This window comes from Phalacrocorax carbo, chromosome 1 (genome assembly GCF_963921805.1).
Source record: "Phalacrocorax carbo chromosome 1, bPhaCar2.1, whole genome shotgun sequence".
Taxonomy (NCBI): domain Eukaryota; kingdom Metazoa; phylum Chordata; class Aves; order Suliformes; family Phalacrocoracidae; genus Phalacrocorax; species Phalacrocorax carbo.
In genome coordinates, this window is record NC_087513.1 from 50,945,801 (window position 1) to 50,970,093 (window position 24,293).

Here is a 24,293-nt window from a genome sequence, read left to right on the forward strand (position 1 = left end):
ACATGCCTCAGGATAGAAAAACATTTAAACCCATCCTTAGATGGAGCATGATTCAGGTGACATATATGAAGTATCTAGACCCATTTCTAATAAGGAAAGGAAAAGCAGCAGAGACCATGCTCCCACAGGAACGGGCACTGCACTGGACAAACTCAAATTTGAAAAAATAATCATACGAGACTGGCTGGAAAAGAGAACTACATGGCCAAAGGCTAACAATAATTAAAAAATAAAGACATGAACACAAGGTTAAGAGGCTTCTAGAATGCCTCCATCACTGGGCACTGAGCATGAAAGAGGGAGGGGTAGCGTGAAAAAGCTTTAACTTCTGAGACCAGAAAAAACAGGAGGATGCCGTCTTTGAATGCCTGCAGTATACACTTCTCCATTAGTTTTTCATAGTATGAAACAGCTGATGTCTACCAAGACATAATACTACAACAGAGTATTCCTTTGCATCCAACAAAACAGTAGGTACTGACCCTTTGCTACTTCCATTTTTGATCAACTGCCTCAACGTATCATCAGAATATTTTAAAATGTGAACTTTCTCTACTTTCCCTGTGCTTGTAATGGTGTCCGGTGTTTCCTTCTACAAGAAACAAATCTCTCTTCAAAACAACAGGAAAAACTACATTTGGTTAGAATGGTCTTGTTTCCATGGAAACACTGGCCTTTTCAGGATGTTTGATCATGTATTTTCCATTTGATCAGTGAAAAAGAACTAGTAGCAAAACACTGAAAACACAACTCGGAGAGGAAAGTTAATTTATTTGTCTAAAACATCAAACTAAGTTGAGATACCTTAGTTCAGTCAAAGCTTCTTCAGTTTCTTCACAAGCCTGGACTTCATAAACAAATATTCCAAGTTCATCTATCTACAAAAATAGGATGGACAATTCTTGACTTTCTTCAGATATCAAGTTAATTTACAAGTCTGTGAAGATCAGATGAAAAATAGGAGGAGATCCTATATTCCTTAATACACTCCACCACGTTTCCCAAGTGTACTGGAAAGGAGAAATATTAGCCTTCTTTGGAAAGGTGCATGGGAAGGCTTATTGCCATCTCTTGGAGACAGGGTATGCATTTACATCACCATGACTGCCATGGTACAGAATCCTCGACTGCTACTTTTATACAGCATGACCAATTATCTGGGAGTTGTAGTCCGCTGTCTCCATTCGCAGAATATATGGGATGATGCTATCAATCTGAACGTTTCCAATTAGTCCTGCAAAGAATAGCTCTTCAGTGATGGCAGCGCTCATCAGCCTAAGGGCAGGCAATCGGAGAAGAAGTCTAGACAGTCTGGGAAAAAAGTTTGGTAAAAAGCGTTACTTGTGGTCACAGATTTTGGTGTTATTCACAATCATGTTATCAGTAAGAGAAGAGAAAAAAGGAACAAGGGACAAATTTGCTGTATCTAATTCATGAAAGGCTTAAATATTTAAATCAGGACAGTATTAAATTTCCGTTCAGTCGTGTCTTCAACAGTACAGAAAATGTGAACATGCCAATTACATGGATTGTATAATGTTTGGAATTAGACTAAATGAAGAAATATTCCAAGTAGGTGCAATTCAAAATGAAAACATTAGAAGTATTTTGTTTTGTTTCCAATATTCATTTTGGAAACTACTAATGAATGAGTAGATAAATAATCCTATAATATGTACGAGTACATGCATAATATTTGCAGTGCTCTAAAGGTAATTCCTTACCTTTAAGGAGGTAAGAAGAAAATGTACATATTTATTAAAAGAAATACTGTACCAATCAGTATCACCGATGCTCTGAAAAGAGAATCAATCAAGTAAGCATGTAAGTTTACAGACCTGTAAGTATCATCCGGATATGCTTTTGTTACATAGTCTTGGAACTCCATGTAAGCCTTTTCTTGAAATTTCTCAATCTGCACCACATTTTCTAGCCCTGGGTGATCTGAAAAGAACACTCTGCATTGTTATACCTGTTCTATATAAGATGCACTAAAATCCGCACAGATTATCTAACTGTAAGCATACTGAAATAATTGTTTATATTTGATATTAGGAAAAATGTCTTTACTGAAAGAGTGGTCAGGCATTGGAACAGGCTGCCCAGGGAGGTGGTGGAGTCACCATCCCTGGAGGTGTTCAAAAAACATGTAGATGTGGCACTTCAGGGCATGGTTTAGGAGGCCTGTGGGTGTTGGGTTGACAGGTGGACTTAATGGTCCTGGAGGTCTTTACCAACCTCAATGATTCTATGATTCAGTAGCTGTAGCAAGTTCACAGTTTTAGTGGAGGACACTGCTTTACCTCCTTATGTTTCTTTTCCTCTATGTTTATGTTTGACTTAGTTTTTTATAAATACAACCAGACATTTTGAAGAGTTCAAATAAATTCAGTGCTTACAATGTCATCATTTTGATGACACAGCTCTGCTCTCTGTCTAGCAGTAGAACAGCATTGTCTCAAAACACCAACATTTATTGCAATACTGTATGAACAAATAGTATTTGGGTGGGAAGTGAAAGATAAAATTAAGATCAGTGGAAAAAGCAGGAAAAAAAGGCTATGAAGCATTTGTTTCCTAAAAACTGCAGAAGATATGCAGCAGATGATTCTTTTTCAAATGTTTGGTGCAAAATTTTCAAACGTGCTAAACAATTTTTAGCAGTGATTTAAACACTTAAAATCTAACTAAATCTTGTGAAAATGAAAGCATATTAACCTAACTGCCAAGTCACATTTCAAAATTATTATCAGGTACTTCTGAACACTTTATACGGTCTGTAATTTTTATTTTCTATCTTAATGTAAATATTTTACTGTCATAGCAGCATGACAATTCACGCAGATTTTATTTTTCAGAAATGGGCTCATAAATGAGCTGCTATATTATGTCAGATAAAAGATTATTTCTAACAGTCACTCCTTCCTCTCCAAATATATGGCCTGTGTCAACAAAACCAGGAGTTTTTGGTCAAGCTCTGCTGATATAGAAGCTTTCAGAGCAATTTAGCAGTTAAGTGATGCACTGGACTCCCCTGAACACATAATTTCACAGAGGAATATTTTGTCCTATACAGTAATTGTCATTCTGAAAGCACAATTTCAAATTTATGCAGAGGACAAGAGGTTAATAAGGTCATAAAGAAGCAATGCATTTTGAAGAGTTGTCGCTGACATGCAATATGCAGCTCTTCGTGACACTGCTTTTAGAGCAATGTCAGAAACACAGCTAGAAGTCAACTTCTGAAAACGGTAGTTGGAAGACCACCGCTAGTACACTAGTAGCCATTTATAGGGATGAAAAGTCTTCTAGACACTCCCTTTACACTCAGCTCTTTGCCCAAGGCTGTCTTGTGACAGTCAAATAGCTGGCTCAGTACAGATGATTTTCAGTAATCTTCAAGTCTCCAGCTATGGAAGACAGCAAATCAGCAGGGACCGAGGTGGAGGTTGCAGTGAAAGTACCATTAAGTAGTTGTAACCCAGAATTTGAGTTGCGTGTAGCAGAAACTGAAACTGTTACTGTAGCAGAAACCCCTTGTTGCTAGCCAGGCAAGGAGCAAGGCAGGGAGTTTGTTGCAACTGTAAACCCAGTGGTCTGGTCCAAAGAAACCAGGTGTGGAGATTGCAATGGATATACCTTTACATTGTTGTAACCCATGATTTGAGTTGGATGTTATAAGAAATACTGTAACAGGAACCACCTGAACCAGTGAAGGATAGGCCTTACAAGAAAACAGGGCAAGCACAGCAGTGACCCGACCTGAGCTGGCTTTGGTGCCCAGTAACTCCTTGCAACACACTGCCTCTCCTCTCCTAAGTGACCACCATAAAAGATGGAGCCCAAAGCCATGGACTACGTGAACTCAATGGACATTGTGGAGATTTCATAGGGGTGGTCCATAAACTAAGGGAATGATATCTGTGGATTATATCAAAGGATGGGAAGGGGGGTGGTAGGTAACGAGAATGTATTGAATAGTGTTGTACCTGAGCATGACGTAAATGGTATGGAATAAGGGGTGGAGAATGTGCTGGTTTTGGCTGGGATAGGGTTAGTTTTCTTCACAGTAGCTAGTATGGGGCTGTGTTTTGTGGATTTTTGCTGGAAACAGTGTTGATAATACAGGGATATTTTTGTTATTGCTGAGCAGTGCTTACACAGACTCAAGGCCTTTTCTACCTCTTACCCCACCCCACCACTGAGCAGGCTGGGGGTGCAGAAGAAGCTGGGAGGGAACACAGCTGGGACAGCCGACCCCAACCGACCAAAGGGATATCCCGTACCATAGGGCGTCATACTCAGCATAAAAAGGTGGGGGAAGGAGGAGGAAAGGGGGGACATTTTGAGTGATGGCGTTTTGCCTTCCCAAGTAACCATAACGCGTGACGGAGCACTGCTTTCCCGGAGATGGCTGAACACCTGCCTGCCCATAGGAAGCAGTGAATGAATTCCTTGTTTTGCTTTGCTTCAGCACATGGCTTTTGCTTTACCTATTAAACTGTCTTTATCTCAACCCATGAGTTCTCACTTCTACTCTTCCGATTCTCCCCCGCATCCCACTGGGGGGAAGTGAGCAAGCGGCTGGGTGTGGTGCTTGGTTGCTGACTGGGGCTAAAGCACGACAAAGTGTAAGTAAGGTTCCTAGAGAAATATTTTCTGGTGTCTAACAGGACTGATTTCTTTAGACAGACCAAAAGACTCTGTCATAAATCCTAGTAGACACTGTGATAGAAAAATGGGCTTGAGGTATTCTTCCATCATTTTATTTCTTTCCTGGAGCAACCTGTACCAGTTCTGAATATGGGAGTGCCATGAAAGGACTAAGGAACACCTAAAGGAGAACTACATCTCCTCCAAGCAGTATCTACCGAAATTAAACAAACCAACACCCTCCCACCCTTCACTTAAAGTCTCTTCCTCTTCTGAAATAACAGTGAAAAGTCCAGGCAGCTCTTCAATCCTCAGCAGAAAAGTTGCAGACATTTTCAAGCACTCTTAATATTGCAATTAAACTCATGGTGGGTAGTGCTTATCAGAAAACTGAAACTGTTCCTGTGCTTCAGTGGACTGTAGAAGCAAACACATAAAACCATGCAAGATTCTCCTAGCCGTGAGGACTGACAGCAGGATTATGTTCTATAGTGAAAATACTCAGGATCTGATTTTCCTTAGTGACCCACAGTAGAATATCATCACTGGAATATCCTCTGGGAATGTATCAGATTTCCTGGAGGGTTCTGACACTACTTATATCATCTCTTATTTGCAAGGATGTCCTTCATCTCAGAAGTCTTCCATTAATGTAATTTTTAAAAAGAAAAAAAAAAAAAGCTATGAAAGTTATGCAGGGTTTTGTTGTGCACTTAGACAAGTACCATGAATTCCTGCTGATGCTGATGCCACTTTTACTGGGAGATATGGATACTCCTTGTAGATACTAATAAATCTACAGAACTGACAAGAACCAAATACCCAGTTCTCCTCCATATTCTGCACTACTGACAGGGAGCAGGTCACTAAGATTCAGAGAGCTTTTTAAAATTTGCTCTGATCTTTTCTATGGGACATCAGCATCTAAAAAAGGCAAAGTAACAAGGATTAAGGAATCTGTTGATGCTTTTAAAGCTTTCTGATGCAAAATGGAGTGACTGAAGATTTACTTTCTAAATGTGCCAGTGAAAAATTCCTGGAGATACACAAAGTACTTGAGGTTTATAAATTTTTCTTTTATCAAAAGATTAGGTTTTGCTTTTATATTTAATCCCTAAATTCTGAATGATGACTCTAAGACCGCAATATACTGGTATAACAACTTTTCGCTAAAGACATTCAGATAATTCTACAATTTTCAAATAAAGAAAACTGATTTTGTAATTTTCTACAGTCCAGGCATATATGTTACATACTCTGACTGCTGGGTCACTATCTATCATAAACAGAGGACTCTTGCTCCTCCATATTGTAGACTAATCTCCCAGAAGAGAAAAAATAATCATTATCTTATCTTCATTGCCTAGTGTATGTCCATTAATGTTACTTGGAGTACATTAGGCAAATACTGTTCAAAAGACAGAAATAATAAGAGGGGATGTTTGCGGTGTTCATTCCCCAGAAATGCTATATGTAATATTAATTTTAAAAACACCTATGTCAAGTGAGGTGATATGTTTCTGTGATTTTGCATGTGAGAATCTATGCCCGGAGAGATAAGTCTTTCATACATTAAAAACCCAACTTCAATCCATCTCCACTGGATGTGCAAGAGCAACACTTCTGAAAATTGAACTGCAGGTCTTCAGAAAGAGTACCCCAGAAAGGAGGCACAAAATTAAAAGTGATAAATAAAGAAATAAAAATTTTAAAAACCCATCAACGGCAGAGACGAGTAAAACGTAAGTCTCCAAAGCAGCATTCAACTATTTACATTAAAAGATTAACCCTCCTCTTCCTACAGTCCTCATTACACACCTACCCAGATTCCTCAGTAAGTGAGGCAGTAATTCTACAGGTAATAGTAACTGCATATAATAAAACAGGCAGAAGTTAAATGGCAAAAAAATAGCACAGATTAAAGTTTTATATTAGGAATAATTACATACCAGGACTGAAGAGGACGATCGCTTTCAAATATGCATATTCATATCCATCCAGGCAAAGCTTAACCATGCTGTTACAGAACTCTTGCAATTTGAATATATGCTCCATTACTAATTTTCCTCTGTCTGTTGGCAGCTTATCTAAGTCAACGTACACATAGAATATAAAACCCTCAAGTCAACACACATGAAAAAATTGCGGTCACACTGGATTTTTGAAAATAATGATTTGCATTAGATTCAAACAGTGGGAAATCTACACCATCTATGAACTCATATTCTAGGTCTAAATAATCTTGACACAAACAATTATGGACTGTAACAATATTTTTTTTTCTCTTATGTTGTACAATTAGGTCTCTTCCTGCCACTAAAGCTTCCAATAATCAGAGATGGACTAGAGCTTGAAATGATCATGGAAAGAAAGACTACTCGTAAGTAAAGAATACACTGCTACTGCAGATCTATGCTCTACATCTAAGAGTCAGGTGCCATGAGGTAGGTTAGTGTACAGTCTCATGGGTTATTTTAGTCAAATAACCCATTTTCATGCTGCTGCTGAAAAGGAAGGTGCACTATACACTTTCCTGATTTGCATCTAGGGGAATGTGGTTGGTGGCAGCTGTCCCCTTGGGTCAGGAATAGCTAAGCAGCCTGAAAAGCCTGTTCCCTCCACAATCCATCAAACTAGGGTCCCTGGGCCACACGAACTTCTTATCACTTGGAGATGCTGCAGCTGGCATACTACACAACCTGAAGACACTGAATATACATTTCTGATTTATGCGAACTGAATTCCCAAGTTAAATGGCAAAAATATGTATTTGCAGTAATGATAAAAGCATGATTAATTAATACGATACCCTTTCTGGTGAACATGCTTAAAAATTATGTAGAGCAAAATAAGTTCCCAAATTCCATTTTTATCACGCCTAGAGACATTCACAAATTTGTTAATATCTTTAGCTGATCCATTATATTTAGCAGTTTAATCAATTTGTTTTAATTTTGTTATTTGGGAGGATCTTGTGGGTATTTTCAAAATGTGAAAACCTCTCAAATAATTCTTTAATTCCCATATCATAAAAGGAGATGAAAAATCTATAGTCTTGTGGGCTGTTTTTCTACAGCTTACCAATGTGTTTTTGCATAGCATTAATGACAATGAATTTCCATCCATAGAAAGCAAATAACCCTAACATCTAGTTAAACCTGAAAATGCTTACAGCTTTGTATATGCATTTAACTAATTAAAAATGTGTTAAGACTATGACCAGATGAAGACTATACTATTTATGATTGGTTAGCTTTTAGTGCTGACAACCTTGTGAGGATTCACAAGCACACAAAGATGAGCTATAAGACTCCCCTACCACTCAGGAGAACATTTCCTTCGCTGTAGAGTAAATGAAAAAGGAGGCCAACTGACATCTGTTTCATTTGAATGGAAAACATGTAAAAGATGCAGGACTTGGGTTTAAAAAGGAACAAATATAGTTAGTATATATACGGATACTACGGATTATACTGATAAGGATAATATGGTAACAAAGTAGGCTTAGTGAAGATCTGTTGGAAGACTTGCATTTAGTCTAACACTAGTATACAGAAGTCAACAAGCCAAGTTATGTAAAGGAAGTGTATCACCAAGTTGGCATTTGGCTGCTTTGTTTCACAGCTATGAAAAGCAAGGACAGGTGGCTCATTCTTTATACCCTTTATACAGAGGAATCATGTTCACAGTACACTTGTGTTCTTAACATTGATGCTGCCTGATGTACTCCTGATTTGAGCTAACGTATATTAACAGAACAGCAGAACACTATTAGCCTTTACATAGACACACAATAACAACAACCCCCGTTAATGCTAACCTATATGATAGAAAGGTAATTTTTTTTTTGATTTGGGGATAAGTATTGGCATAGCTGCCTTTTGCAAATATCTTGTGAACTGTATTTTCTAGTATTACTTTGTTTTAATACTAACCACAAAGCTATAAACAGTAAATTTTCATGGACAACTGAAGGATAAGTAAAAACTTTCTGTGCAGTTCAAAACTTAAAAAACATAAAGTAATTCCCCACATCTGGAAATGTGCACAGTATACACCTTACCTTGCTGTAAACTGCCATGAAGGTGGTTAACAAATGCAGTTAAGATAGTTGCCACATTCATAACTTGTGAACATTGTGCAAGACCAAGCGTAAAAAGTTCATTCCAGCAGGCTTTTACTAATGATATGCTGTTATCCTGTCTATTAAAAAATACAATAATTTCACTTAATAAAACCAGCCATTTACATTGACATAGGTTTTCTATTAATTTGAAGAACACTTCATAAAACATCAATCTAATGCAACACTGCAACCAGTACCAAAATTAAGCCTTGCATTAAAAATATTTTTATTTGCATGCTAGGATTAAAATACCTGTTTTAGAGTGACTTTTGTAACGAAGTAATTTTTGGTTTAATGATCTAAAAGGAGATAGATTTCTATCACAAAAGCAAGCTGAAGTTACAGCAGTAAATGACAACTGTCTGGGCATGTTCCATTGCGCTAGTTTTCTTAGGATTTACACTAATTTTTGAATAACGTTTATGAGCAAGGACAAAAAAAGTTTGCATTGTTCCTGTATTGTGGATGCAGAATAGAGCCAAAGGTCTTTTTTTTCCCGTTCACTGGCAGGTTGGTATAATTTCTTAATTAATAATACAAGTGAAATGGAATACGTGAGATCGAGTTCCTGAGTTTCGTGGCTGCTATTTTTTGTACCCCCTTCGTGTTTGGAATGAGGTTTGAAATATAGACTTCAAAGTACAAACAGAAGTCATGAGGATTTCTTTGCTGTAATAATTACTCCTCAAATTAAATTTCATGTGTAGTCAATATTTTTTTTTCCAAATGCAGACGTTTAAAACTAGGTATATCAATCCATATTCAGGCATGTCCATATTAGTAACCTAACTTTCAGTATTGCCAAGTATCTCTAACTCGCAGAGCTTAACAAGAGCTCAGTACCTTAAAAAGGAAACCCTAGCAGGGAGCAGTCAAATTCAGGTACCATGTCTCAATTTTAGCCAGTAAATATAAATAACGAAAATTTAAAAGAAGCACAAGGCCTATCAAAGAAGAAAAGCATATTAAAGCTAGGATTTCAACTACAAAAATACAACGGAATGGATTTTGGCAAGAATGTTGATGATGATTTACTGCAATACTAATATGCCAAATGACAGATTGATGTAGATTTGTCCTGTACTAGATTACAGACAGCTTGCCTAGGGCAGTATTTTTTACTGTGATCCAGTTCTTGTTATGGTAGACATGATACTGTACATGCAGCTTCTACATGTATTTGTCATATCCCCATTCACCTCCTGTCAAAGGGACTATGCTGAGGAACAGTGAAAATAGGGTGTACTGGCTACTCAGCTGGTATGCGTGTAGACAAATGTATCACCTAAAGCACCTTTATGGCTGATCAAACTTAGACCAGAACCAGCTGATTAAATTTAAGCAGCCTCAAAAAACCAAGAGGCTTGATGAATGTTTCAGTAGGAATCTCTCTTGACTACAAAGTTCCTTTTGCAGGAAGATGAATTAAACAGTAACTTTGCATCATTAACTAAATCAGTATGCCAAAGCCAACTATCTTGCTGAGCCTAAGGCAAACATTGCCTGAGGAGGGAACCACCTGGATACAAGTATCTACCTTCCTTACAGAACCATTATTATGGTTTTGTTTTGGCTTGTCAACTCCTCTCAATTACTACTGCCATGAATTTCTATTCATTTTAAAAGTGAAATGAGTCACTCTTCTAAAAGTCAAAATTATAGTGCATAATGTGCTCAAACTAAAAAAGCTGCATTAATTTCAAATAAATCTCCACTTGAAAAAAGTTAGTATTTTAAGCCCTTCAAAAGGAAAACTGTGTATTTATGTTAAATGGTGTTTAAATATACCACTGCCCATGATCTTGACTGGGACTGTAAATGCTAACACAGGGCAATATTATCACTATTAAGACAGCCCACTCTTCCATTTTTTTTATTCAAACAGAAAAATATATCGGGAAGTAATACATTTGAAAAATATGCTATATCTTTTCAGTGAGACAAAGATGTTCTGTACAACATTTTATTTTAAAAAAGCCATTCCTGTTTGTTGTTATAACACTAATTTGCAGTGTCTGTTACAAAAACCTTTAAAAATATATAATGATAAAATATACTATGTTAATTTGCTACTTATTTTGAAATTCTGCAAGGCAACAATTTCTACTAAATTAAAACATGATATTTACCTGATTTTTTTACCCTTGCTATTGTTTAACTTTATAGAATTTTACTTTTCCTTCTCCAAAACACAGTTACACACAATATAGTATCTTCCCTTAAACAATGGAGAATCCTTTGGCTTAATCATCTGAGTAAACACAAACTGTAATCACAGATCATCCTGCTTTTGATAGGCTTCCTGGAAAAGGGGACAATCCTTCACTTTAAAAAGGAATTCTCTTTGCTGCCGGTCATACACTATTTTGATACTGAATTAAAGAAAAACACTGTGGATGAGGACAAACATGATTTATACTCCATTTGTGTCAGACCTGATACAGTATCTTTGATGTGCCTTCATAAAATTACTTCTGAAAATATCATAAATCACTTTTCACCATGCTGTTTTGAGATGTTTTCTCATGATGATCAGCAACGTATTACTACATTCAGCTTAAGAATTTTAAGTGACACACTGAATTCTGCTGGAAAAGCAGGATGTTATACAAACTGTAAGAAGAAGAATAAGAATTAATTTCTGGCTACAGTAACTATTTGTTCTTGGTTAATCCCCTGAAATGAAACAACTTCATCCTGAATACTCTGTGAATCTAACTAAACATTTTCTTCATACGGGTTACTAAAGTCAAAATTATTACTATTAATTCACCTATAAAGATAATATTTGGAGATCCAGAGAGGAGCTTCTTTTTGTTGTCTGCCTGATAAAGATCTTAGTTCAGGATGTAGCTATTAAAAAATGATAGGAAGTCCTATTTACTAAAAATTTATTAAAGAATTAGCAGTGTGCAGGCATTTGATTGTTATAAACCCACTCCTTTTTCCTTCAAAACCCAAGCAAAGTACCTGAGTTGGACTGAAATGGGGAGTAGTTTTGATTCAGAAAATTTACCTTCATGAAGAAGATCTCTAAAACAGTTTTAAAAAGTAGATTTACAAGTTAACATATCCCTGAAGAAAACAGTGAAAATAAAAAATTAAAAAGTGCGTATTCACAACATGAATGAATAGAGTAACTGAACACTTACCCTAAAGCTTGGAAAGATGGAATGGAACGTGCCCAATGCATGGACAAGAAAAGCAACCTGGAGGCAGACTCACAGATATAGTGAACATTAAGATATTCAGGCATAGGAGAAGGCATGGTGAGCTGGCAACCGAAATAATAAAGAAAAAAAAAAGCACAAGTCAGTTATTTTACTTGCTTCATAAAAAACATAAGAAAAAAACCCTCCATGACTGATTTTTAAGTGGAAAAGTAAAACTGTTTTTTAAATAAACATGAGATAATCCTGAAGTAAAATTCAATGACTGCCACCTTCATTTTTAGCCATGCTGTTATACCCTATAACTACAAAGCTACAAAAAAAGCAAAAACTTTGGATCTTATCTTAGATAAATATTCATGTCTGGGATACCTGGAGGTAGAAAATCCCAAATAAAACTCAACCTTTGAGACACTGAAAAAATAAATGTTTTAGAACGTTAATTGTAATTAGAATTAAGTTGTTTACATTTATATATAGACAAATATATTAAAAAATACAACTACAGAGACATCATTACTTTTTAAAGCTTCCGCCAGAGGTGTGGAATAAGTGGCCTGAAAAATTAGAGGAGTTACCACAATTCCTGGGGAGGGTGCGCGTGAATTCTATTTCACAGAACATATCTTTTTGTACTTTTATTTAATGCTTTACAAATAAATACATCAAAAGTCTTTTGATGTGAGTAAAATACCTAATGTATAGGTGCCCCCAAGTCCTAAAAATATAATCAATACACATCAGACAGGACCAGCTCTACCTTTCTCAACATATTTGAGTAAAATCAGTGGCATTACCTGCACATGTGAAGAATGTGGGATGACCCAAAACTGCTAAATACAGTGCTGTGGTATTATCTTCAGAAATTAATACTTAATATAATGATTTGGCTAACAAAAGTGAACAACAAAAAAAACCAAACCCTGACATTTGCATTAGAGAGAGGTTTATCTGAGTGATCAAAACGTGCTGATGAGAGGGTGTTGTGGTTTAACCCCAGCCAGCAACTAAGCATCACCCAGCTGCTCTCTCACTACCCGCTGGTGGGATGGGGGAGAGAATCAGAAGGGTGAATGTGACAAAATCCATGGCTTGAGACAGTTTAACAACAACAACAACAAGAGAGAAATAAAACCCAAGAAAGACAAGTGATGCAAATGAAAACAATTGCTTACCACCAACCGATGCCCAGCCAGCCTCTAAGCATTGGCCTGCTCCACGCAAGCCTCCACTCTAGTTTTTACTGCTGAGCATGACACCCTAGGATATGGGATACCCCTTTGGTCAGCTGGGTTCAGCTGTCCCAGCCGTGTCCCCTCCCAGCTTCTTGTGCACCCCCAGCTTACTCGCTGGTGGGGTGAGAGGCAGGAAAGGCCTCGACTCTGTGTAAGCGCTGCTCAGCAGTAACTAAAACATCCCTGTGTTATCAACACTGGTTCCAGCACAAATCCACAAAACACAGCCCCATACTAGCTACTGTGAAGAAAATTAACCCTATCGCAGCCAAAACCACCACAGAGGGGTAAAGCTATAAAATGCCAGGTACTGAGGAAGTTTTCAAAGGAGCAAGCTTTTTGACCTGTCTGTGAATAATAAGATGAAAAAATTGATAGAAGAATTTCTGCAGGCTTGTAAAAAGAGAAATAAAGCTAGAAAACACATGGCTCAACAAAAAAGAAACCATATTTTCCCTTAATGATTAAAGTCAATTAATACCATACTAAAATAGGGCATATACACAGAGGTGAAACTGACAAATACACTTGAAAGTCTCCAAATCCAGTTGCAGATTGCATCAGATCCACTTGTTAACACGTGAGGATGTGGATGCTGACTCTCTGCTTTGTGTGGCTCTTGTCTGTATAAGTCCTTTTGCATGGATTACCTAATATTTCTAAGGTAAGAAGCTATAAGATAAATAGTGCAACTAAACCACTGAAGAGAGCTGTACATTTTCCCAAACGAAGAGTTAACCAGTGAACAAAAGCAGTGCATTCATCAGAAATGAATGCATATACCTGAACAAATAGTTATTGTTCTAAGAAATTCAACATAAGATTTAATTAGATCATTATATTACTATGTTAAAAGGGTTATAAATAGTCAACAGTAAAAGAAGTATCAAGTACCCTGAATGCTACATGTGCATCGCTGAGTAGTGGCCCCTCTATTTCAACAATATTCATGCTTGTTTCTCCACCAATCAGCTGTACACCGGCTTCAACGCTTTCAGAGTTCTGACACGCTGCACTCTCTCCTGGATTTAATGCTTTTGCAAGAGTATCAAATGCCCTGTGAGAGCACAACAAACAAACAAAAAAGAAAATAAAATTTCATTTTAAAGACCATTTCAATTTAGGAGGAATCCGCACATGTCTGAAACCCATATTTGGGCGTCAAATCTGGGTTTCAAAGAACCATATTTGGAAAATAAAAGTCAGTAGCATGGTTTTCCTGACACTCCACTGAACAAAATCCCTGAAAAACTCCAACTTACAGTGGCTCTGAAACACAAATTAGCAGCAGAACCTGTTCACACTAGTTGCCAGCAAATTCACAGTTTTGACATATTGATAGTGCTGCTGAATCACAGTTTGCCTTTCAAGATCTCTTTAGTGATGTTTACTGAGAGCGCTGGCATAAGCGTTTTGAGGACATGATCATCAGACTGCTGTTAAAGCAACTTAATGCAAATATAAATTTTACAGATTTTTGCTGCTGTGAAGAACAAACAGAATAAGCTGTTGGGTTTTTTTTGTTGTTGTTGTTTTAAAGTAACGAGTTGTGGGTAGGTTGTTCAACTTAACTTGAAAAGACTGTTTCAAAATATGTAAGAGAAAGCACTCATGCTTTCAGTACCATCCTTAGTACCCTTTGATGTGGAGCACTGACTCCTGTCACATGCATAAACGTTACAGGGGAGATGTCAGGACAAGCACAGATACATAACTCATTATTTTGTTGTTTGATAACAGATTTGTTGTTTTTCTGTTCACGAATATACCTGAGAACCACAACTGATATAGCTTCAATCAAAAATGTACAGACTTGATCACTGCCTACAGGCAGATGACATATCCTGACAGCAGTATCATTTTTATACAGTGTTGCATGAAAAACTTCTGCACCCTGGTCGGAAAACTTTACAAAAGCTGATTGTCACCTTGTATGTAGAGCTGATTCTCAATTTCTAGAGACATGTTTATTACCGCAGAATCTAAAATCACGGATTTAATGCCAAAGTCTGGAGTAGAACTTTGCCACCCTCTCTTTCCCCATACTCCCTAGCTATCTAAATTCATTAACATCCTAAAAAAACCCAAACCTAAATGTTAACTAAGTTTGACATAACCATTTACAACCAAATGAAACATCACAGTAAAAGAGCTGCTGACACTGCCTCAGGCTTGAGATGGTAAATGAACTAGTTTTTGGTCCTACAATGGGCTGTATCCCTTGATGCATACACATGACGGTGACTGGGGCAAGCACAAGTGGACTAACAGACGTAAGTGGACTATACAGATACATCTGGGACTTCTGTCTCTGGTATACAGAAGTAGGCATAAAGGGAATGCACTTGGGGGTAAGCCCTAGAAGTTATGTTATTAGGCTCCTGCTAGGAGGTCTAAGTTTCAGGTCCTGCAGGCCTCACTCTTAGCAGTGTTAGGTAGAACAGGCAAACCCAGGAGCTCAGTGGCAGCTGCTTCCTAGGAAAAATGGGATCTCTGCAGGGCTCTTCATGTAGCAGGGACAGAAATGTAAGAGAGGAACAAGATCACTCCTTTCCCAAAAAGGAAAATGCCATAGGCATCTGCCACGATCCTGTATTTATTCTAGTATAGGCTGAAGATTCCTTTTTTGAATAGGGTGGGCAGATACACTGGTTAACCATGTCTGCCTGTGATACTTTGATTCCAACTTATTCTTGAATGTTTGCCTGCAAAGAAATCTTCTCCCTTCTAACTCCTAAGCTGGCAGTAGTAAGCCAGCAGAAGTCAGTAGAAGCTTTGCTTCCTCGTGGCTCAGCATTGTGGGTCCTTTTCATACATGAAGCCCCAACGTGAGCAATGATTGCAAGGTAAAACACCAAGGAAAAGACAATCTGGAATGAAGCTTGCCTGGAAGCTGCAAAAACTAGCCCACAAAGTGAGAAAATGGCATGAACAAATTTGGTTCTCTTTTTGTCAGGCTCAGTCACTAACAGATATATAGGACTGCTGATAAACTGTAAAAAACGAACATCAATAATGAAGCTATTAGGGGGCAAGGCATATAACATTACAAAATAAAAGCAGCAGAATGCTAGCAGCAAAGCTGTACACTAAATTTGTGTCACCAAAAGTGAAAGTTTAACTACTGTAAGCTGCAAGCAATGGAATATAATAAAATACATTAAAAACATGGATGGTTAAAACTTGCTTCCTGAAATCCCTTAAACTCCTTTTCTTCAGCAAACATCTGTGTCTCTTAGATCCTGCTGGCATAGGGCCTGGCAAGGGAATCAAAGATAGAGATAAAAATTTTAGTTTCTGCTTGGGTAACAAATTCCCTTTCAGAGGAATATTTAATTTGAACCTCCTCACTGGAAATCTATTCGGTAACCTACCGGACAAGAGCACGCATTAAGCTGAGTCAGAGTTCTTTCAAGCTCTCTGGCTGAGAGAACTTGATGCCTTTTCATAAACCGGTTTTCAAAACTGAACAGAAACACTGAAGTTGGCAAATGCAAGCATCTGAAAGTGCCAGGAAATAAAGAAATGAAAGGTTACTACATCTATTTGAACAGCCATAGTATTGAATGAAGTTTATCAGCATGTACAACAATACTTTTTACACAGCGTATTCTTATATTCTTTACCTAGGAGAACACAGCAAAGGCCCAAATCAGCACCTATATGAAGTCACTTTCAAAACAGCGTATAAAGAAAGGAGTGGAACAAATATATTCTGCTTGCAATTGCACAAAGCAGTAGAGACCATAGGGGAAACCCTGTATTTCAGTCAGTACAAACTACTTCCCTATATACCGATCTTTTTTCCTTGATAGATTTACTCCACATACACTGTTTCAAAACAGCACGTACAATGTAGATGGTGTGTAAAGGAATATTGCTGGGACAGCTGTCAGAAGCTTGCATGAGATGACAATCAAGGCAGAACATGATTGTGATTGACAGAATAACTGAGTACGTACTACATGAAGTATCTTACACTTAGGTTCACCAAAATGGCTCAGTTACAAACTTGTGCCTTGCACTGGTTTTAAGATACTCATTGAATGTATTTGTATTGATGGTGAGAATTCTGTGACTTCTCCTGTGTAGGAAGAACGTGCTTTTCAAGCTTTGAAGGCAATTAATAGTTACAGGCATTAAACTACTTACACAGATGAGATCTCTAAGAAACAGTTTTCCAGGATGATACAAAGTACTAAGACTATTGTACAAGGTCTAACACACATTATTTAAGGCCAACCAAAAGGTAAGATAAACAGCTCTAACATTTACATTGGAATTAATTTCAAGTACAAACAACTGAAAGTATTTATTTTTCAAATAGAAGTTCCTTATGATTTCACTTGGAAGAATCTTACAAGATTTATATTCTACATGAGCTTAGGCTGTTATTACCATTTTTAATGCAGATAAATTTCCTACCCTGTGATGATTTAATTAATGGTCTGAGTGGACAGAGACCGTCTTGAAAAGAATAGTATTTTCAAGAGCAACGTGCCTTACCTTGTAACATCACTACTAGCTTGTTCTTCTTGCTGGAGTTCAGATAATGACGCATCTCCATTACTTAAACTCTCAATCATAGATAGCTCTGTACTGCTTTGTGACATGTCTTTGCATTTACTGAGATTTGCTAATGAAGTCACCACATTTGCCAGTGTACTTAAATCTCCCTGACATGCTTCAACCTAAGGGAAAAGTAGAACTTTTAATTCTCTCATATTGGCAGAAGTTAACTTGCAATAGAAGAATCTAACTTTTACATAAATGAATAATTGAGCATGTGAATAGACCTGTAAGAAAATTATTGTTTTCAGTAAATGGGTAATTGTAATGCAGCAATTACACACTGTGCTGCTTCTAAAATATGAAATATTTAGACATTTACTTTTACTTGGAATAGCTATCTACTTCTTCCAGAAAGAATGCTACAGATGGTAAGCAAGTGCTGAAAGAGAATTTATAATTTCCACTCACTAGTCAGTCACCAGGACTATACGACTGCACTACATTGTATTTTTAGCATCTTCCTTCCTTCCTCATGTAAATGAGTCAGTAGTAATAGGGTAGGAGAATGTTTGAAAAGAAAGAATGGATGAAAAGTCACCTTTAGAAGCAAGCAGAAGAAGAATTCTGCTGCAGCCTTTTTGGTTTTTATGTCTTTATTTAAACTGCAAGGGAACAAGGTGATTCAGGACTGACCAACAACTCGGAGAGGCAGTAACACATGTTTCCCACCCTGCCCCACAAAAAAAAAATTAAGGAAAGTGCATGATTACAGACAAGTATGCTGCTACTAACACAAGCATGCTACATATCATTTAGCTTGCGCTACGAACAGAGCCAGGAATGTGAAATGGAATCAACAACTTCTGACAGGGCCCTCTGCAGACAGAGCAAGCGAAACAAAATGCATGGAAACAGTACGAGGTAATTTAATATCAGCTACAAAAATACAAAAGCTTCCTACTGTGCCTGTGTAGGGAAGTTACCACATGGTTTCAGTGGATCAGTAAGCGTAACAAAATAGAAACAAAGGAAAAGCAGCTCAGAAATAAGATTGTTGCTGAGATAGCACTTATTAGCTTTGCAAAAAAAATTAGCAATTCAGGGGAAAAAAACCTAACAGTATTTATGAAATGCACTGTGATAATGATGTGTGAGGTTTTGCAAACATCTCACTTTATTGGGGCAAAAGAAATACCCAAGTGTCAGGATTACCCAATACAAAGGAAAACAAGGTAGCCCTTAAAGCTCTCTAAAAACGTGGAGGAAGGCATTTACTTTGTAGAGTTTAGCATTTTCACCATACAAGGCTAAAGCATTCTTGTGAAGAGAAGGCATTTACAGCACTGGATAATGTTGTAAAGGAGTGTTTTAAAAATAAATTTAACAGAACAGAAGCACAACGAATCGGAATCCTTCCGTCCCTACAAACTCAATTACAGCAATCAACTGCTTAATGTATCAATCATATCATCATATACCTTATCTGGAGTCATCAGCACAGTAGGCTCATTTTTTATTGCAGACTGATGAATGTTAACAAACATTCCTGATTCCAGCAGACCTGTTGATCTGACACAAAACAGCACAAATTTTAATTTTTATTAATTTTAAAATTAATTTTTCCTGTTTCAGGAAACAGGAGCTGCTTCTGAGTAGAATCTACATACCTTGCTGTTTCATTGTCTGTTACAAAAGTTGGAGTTGCAGCTAATGGACTACGAAGATCTTTCCGAATGTAGATCTTTTCTGTAGAAGCTGCACAGTTTGAAGATTTTTCTCTTGACACTTCAATAGGTTTCCTCTCACACTGCACAGCTAACAAATCAATATGCAACTATTAAGTCACATCCCAAATTTCAGACTAAGAAATAATAATTTTTTCCCTCTCTTTATTTAATCTGCAACTTTAATAATGATTCTGAAAATAACAACAACAAAATATCCCATAACCAATAAACTAACAACTTGGGTAAAGAACAACACAGTGATTTGATTTGTTCTTAATGAAATAATGTAGTAGTCAAAGTCTGAGACCAAACATACAGACATAAATTTTTCAGGTTAGAATTAAGGGAGAAATCCCCTTATTTTTAATGTGGATTTTTAAGTGGAGGCTTACAGCTTCTCCTTCTCTCAGTTTCACTCTCCCACGCATTCAGTTCATTCCTAAAGGACATGGTAGCCTTTTCCATGGATTGTGGGTCTGGGTTGAACCAACATAAATTTATGCACTTAAAGAAGTTTCACAAGTTAGGTCATTAGACAATAAAGGGGGAAAGGGACATTCACAAAGTTCAGTTCAGACCACTTAAGATCTGGGAGACATCCTGACCTACAATCACTGACTTTACAGAAGCAGCAGATTTTCAATTAGAATAGCTCAGTGAAACTAGGTGGTATGAATCTGGGCTTTAGCCTACAAATACATCACCTTCCTTTGGATGGATTAGATAAAATTAAAATGAACCTTATAGTATTATACCCTACAGGGAACTCTCTAGCTTCATGGAATAAAGCGAAAAGAAACCAACTTACAGTTTGATTTTAGAAGTTTAAAAGGAAAATTTAATTTCTGGAAGAATAACATAACTAACTTAAGACTGTGTTACTGTAAAAATCAATAAAAGGTATTTACAAAATACAAATCTTTTAAAAATACACAGTAAGTTGTTCTTCCACAATTTTAAAGTGGTGCAAGTAATTTTATAGATTGGAATAAGATCCTGAAAGAGAGTCACAAACCAGGCCTATATGTAATTTAAAATATGCATCGAATCACCAGCCTGATAAGCACCAGCTCGCAGAACCTCTTTAATATTGTACTGGACATAGAAACTGTTTAAGCCTATAAAGAGAATCCTGAAAGTTCATTATTTCAAAATACAAAAGCAAACAGGAAAAGGAAACTAATTTTTTTTTCAATTATACAGTTTTGGAAAATCTGTAACTAAAGAAAAAAAATAAAAAGCTTTCAAGTTTGTGATGCTATTCGAATTTGTACATTGATAAGTATCATAAAAGCAAATGTCATAGTATCATGAAGTATTGACAATGCCATTAAAACTAGCCCGTAACGCACGAATGGTGCTATGACAGGGAGAGAGATGGAGGCAAATGTCTTTTATCTTCCTTCACTAACCCTGTGCTTGCTAGCTGGATCCGAGTTTGCTGAGAAAGGGCCAAGACTTCTTCAAGGGACAAATAACCCCACTGAAGGAGCTACAGTACAAGACGGTGCTAAGTTTTCTTTCCTCTCCCCACTCCACTGAGGAATGAGACTTCTTATGCCAAAACACCCCTGTCCTCCACTCAGTATTCCCCCACAACCCAGAGATCCTTTTCCTGTCTGCTGACCCCCAATGCCAGTGTTCTGTTCTGCTTGAAAAGTGTTCCATGGTGGGGTGAAGTACTGCATTAGAGGGTAAAGATCCACTTTCACCACCCCAGCTTTTCCTCCCTTTCTCAATTCAATTCCTCTGAGCTGGAAAAGTGTTACTGGTTTCTGCTGGCAGAAGCAGGACTGTAAGGAGGGGAACATCCACAGAGGTTCAAGAGGGTCAGCAAAATAGAGCTGAATGGCAGACAGCAGAGCACAAGGCTAATACTGTGTGTATAGCAACAGCGTGGCAGTATTGGGGCTGAAGACTTCATCTATTGCTTGGTTTTCTGCATATTTAGTATTCTGATACTGCTGTGGTATTACAGTATCACTACACCCAATGTATGGAAATCTAAAAAGGAACTTGAAATTCATAGGAATACGTAAGAACTGATCTCTAGATCACTATGGATCTCTGCCTTGTGAATAACTGTCTCTGCAGAGCTTTGCCAAGAGCGAACAGCAATTGCCAGCAACCTCAGCAGTGGAAAATGTGGCAAGAAGGTAGAAGGATTAGAAACGTTCAGCAGCTTCACTTACACATAGGAAAATTGAACTGCATACATAAAAACCGAACATGAAGACATGCTTGACATTTGCAACCTAAGAATAACTTTTCCCTCATGCAATGTGCTTATTAAGTTAATCAAGCAATATGTACACTTGAAAACATTTCAGACGTCTGATGCGCCAAACTTGCACAATTCTTTAAAGGAAGAAGATACAATTATTTAAAAATATAAAATCAAGATAACAACTTGTATTAATACAAAGCATATCTTTTGTAGCACAAACTTTAACATAGCTGCCAGCTACAATAATTTACACTTATTCAGACTTACAATCTTGTTTCATGCCAAACGCGATGCATCTCTGCAGCCTACAGTACTGACATCGATTCCGGTGGTGTTTGTTAATGACACAGTCTTTTGTTCCTCGGCACGAATAAACTAAATTCTTCCGTATACTCCTTTTAAAGAATCCTTTGCATCCCTCACAAGTTACTGCTCCATAGTGACGCCCTAGTTACAGAACAACATAAATCACAACATTAATTTTACACTGTAATTTTTTTTAGAGTTTATATTTATTAAAAACAAAGTATTTGCTATTTTACCCAGAAAAAGAATACTTTTTCCCCCATAGATTACAAATCTTAAAATACATCGTGGCTACAGAACAACATGAAGAAGCAGGTGAACCATTTTTCTAGTTTAAAGCATTTGAACAGGACAGATTTTATGAACAGGAAAGTTGCTTATTAATTTCTTGCTGAATCTGTTGACAGTGGTGTTAAAAAAAGCTAAGAAAAGAGGTTAGCAAGAACATAGAAGAAAACTTTTAATTTATACATTTTTTTTAGTGATTTTTTTAAAAGTGTCCCTACAGTCAAGCCCTGTTATTGCTCATTACCAAATTAGCTGTCAAAACTGTATGCATTAAATCTAACGGATCCATGGAAAGCACAAACATGGCATTTGACAGCAGTAGGCAATCACTTCAAAGCTTTACTTTCATCTTTCATTTTCCTACAGAGTAATGGTACATCCTTAAGCTCTTTCAGTAAAACTTCAATGACAGAATAATCTAAAATAGCTATTTTTTTTTTAAAAAGAAATCAGTTCTCCTGTGAATTTTCTGATATATACTACTAATATATAAAAATATCTAGGATATACTCTACAAAAAAGCCAAGTTTAAAAGCTATTTTTTAAAAGTATTGTTTTGATTCTGCAATAGCACAAACCACAAATATTACTAAAACGTACTGATTTTGATTCAGGCATGCTTGGCAATTCCAACAATTTTAATTCTATGATCCTGAAAAAAAATCTAAAACCGAAGATCACAGACAAACACACAAAAAGGCACCAAGGCTGCTCTTTAACCTAAGTAGGGCATATTTCTGCAATCTCAAATATGAACTAATGTATGGGAAAATACATTTTTAGGTTCTTTCCTTAGACCTCACAGACTTTTCAGATACATTAACCTTGCCAGCCTGAAGTTTCTAGAAATTCTGATAGGTTTTCTAGATTCCTTTATCACAACCACATTATCACACTATTAAAATATGACATTTATGAAAATTTATTTTATATTAAAAGAATATAATTAAAAGCAGTAACATTTTAACAGCAGCTGGATTGTGAATACTTAGTTTCCGTCCTGCAAAGTGCCTGGGCTGCTGCTTCACCTGCTCTTTGATGTAGCTTCTCGGACTTCAGCTTGGAGGTGATGGCAAAGCAGTTCGCTTGACACTGCTTGTCACACAGGAGGCTCCCCAGGACCTGCAGCTGCTCAGGGAAACATGGCACTCTGCGCAAATTCACTACCATTGCTCGACAACCCTTGGACAGGAGTAATATCTCCTGGGATCTCCAACCTCTCAAGGAAACCTCCAGCCTTCTACCGGGAGCCAGAGGAATCCTGCCAAGTGGAACAGACTAACTAGATCTTTGCCTTGTGTTTGGCAGAAATTTGAAATTTCCTTTGAGATGGGTGAAATCTGACGTGTATTTAGAGCTCTAGGAACTATAATTTTTATGCTAAACTTTGCTGCAGTAGAAAATTTTTTAAATTTGTTTTTTCTTCTACACAGTTTGATCTACATCCTACTACTTCTCATGGTGATATCTTAACATTAACAACTTCTTCCCCCTGGCACCCCATTTTTATACACTTTATTTCTATTGCTTTTCAAAAGGAGCATCTAACTGCAGCTGTCATATTTTGACATTACTGGAGGTCCATCACACAGACCTCGCTCTGACAAACCATAAGAATTTTCTGATGGAGCAACCATTTCCCTACGTAGTCTAATTTTAGCGAAGTAAAGAGCAAAGATCAATGTCTCATCTCTTTCACGCTCCATTATCTTCTGTAACAAAGAAAGTGCAAAGAAAAAGGAGCTTTCAGCTAAAGCATGCTGAGGAAACAGCCCTTGTAGTTCGCTCTCTCTCTCCTTTCTGTTTTCTTTTTCAAATAATAAAAGACAAGACACCCTCTCAGTAATTCCACCTCTGACAGATCTGGAACACCTGATGGCAGGCACACATGCAAAGTGAATGTGGGAGACAGAGTCTGCCAGCACACTGCTCCTGCTATTCTTCCTTCTAGTCTCTTAATATCATTACACAAAATATAGCGCATGAAACATTTTTCTTTTCTTACCTTAGCACTCTACTTTGGTGGCAATATATGAATACACCATTCTT

General features: G+C 37.2%; 1 protein-coding gene across 6 annotated transcripts in view; it reads right to left on the bottom strand.

Moving 5' to 3' along the window:
- Positions 1-751: 751 nt before the first annotated feature.
- Positions 752-24,293, bottom strand: part of NR2C1 (nuclear receptor subfamily 2 group C member 1) — a 57,021-nt gene continuing 33,479 nt past the window's right edge. For all 6 annotated transcript variants that reach the window (XM_064450957.1, XM_064450994.1, XM_064450976.1 and 3 more), the window contains 10 exons: positions 21,918-22,097; positions 19,364-19,511; positions 19,175-19,265; positions 17,691-17,875; positions 14,079-14,241; positions 11,932-12,053; positions 8,717-8,856; positions 6,603-6,740; positions 1,839-1,944; positions 752-1,311 (listed from right to left, as the gene is read on the bottom strand). In XM_064450957.1, coding sequence (XP_064307027.1) covers positions 1,137-1,311; positions 1,839-1,944; positions 6,603-6,740; positions 8,717-8,856; positions 11,932-12,053; positions 14,079-14,241; positions 17,691-17,875; positions 19,175-19,265; positions 19,364-19,511; positions 21,918-22,097 — 1,448 coding nt within the window. In that variant the 3' untranslated portion in view covers positions 752-1,136. The remainder of the gene's footprint in view (positions 1,312-1,838; positions 1,945-6,602; positions 6,741-8,716; positions 8,857-11,931; positions 12,054-14,078; positions 14,242-17,690; positions 17,876-19,174; positions 19,266-19,363; positions 19,512-21,917; positions 22,098-24,293) is intronic.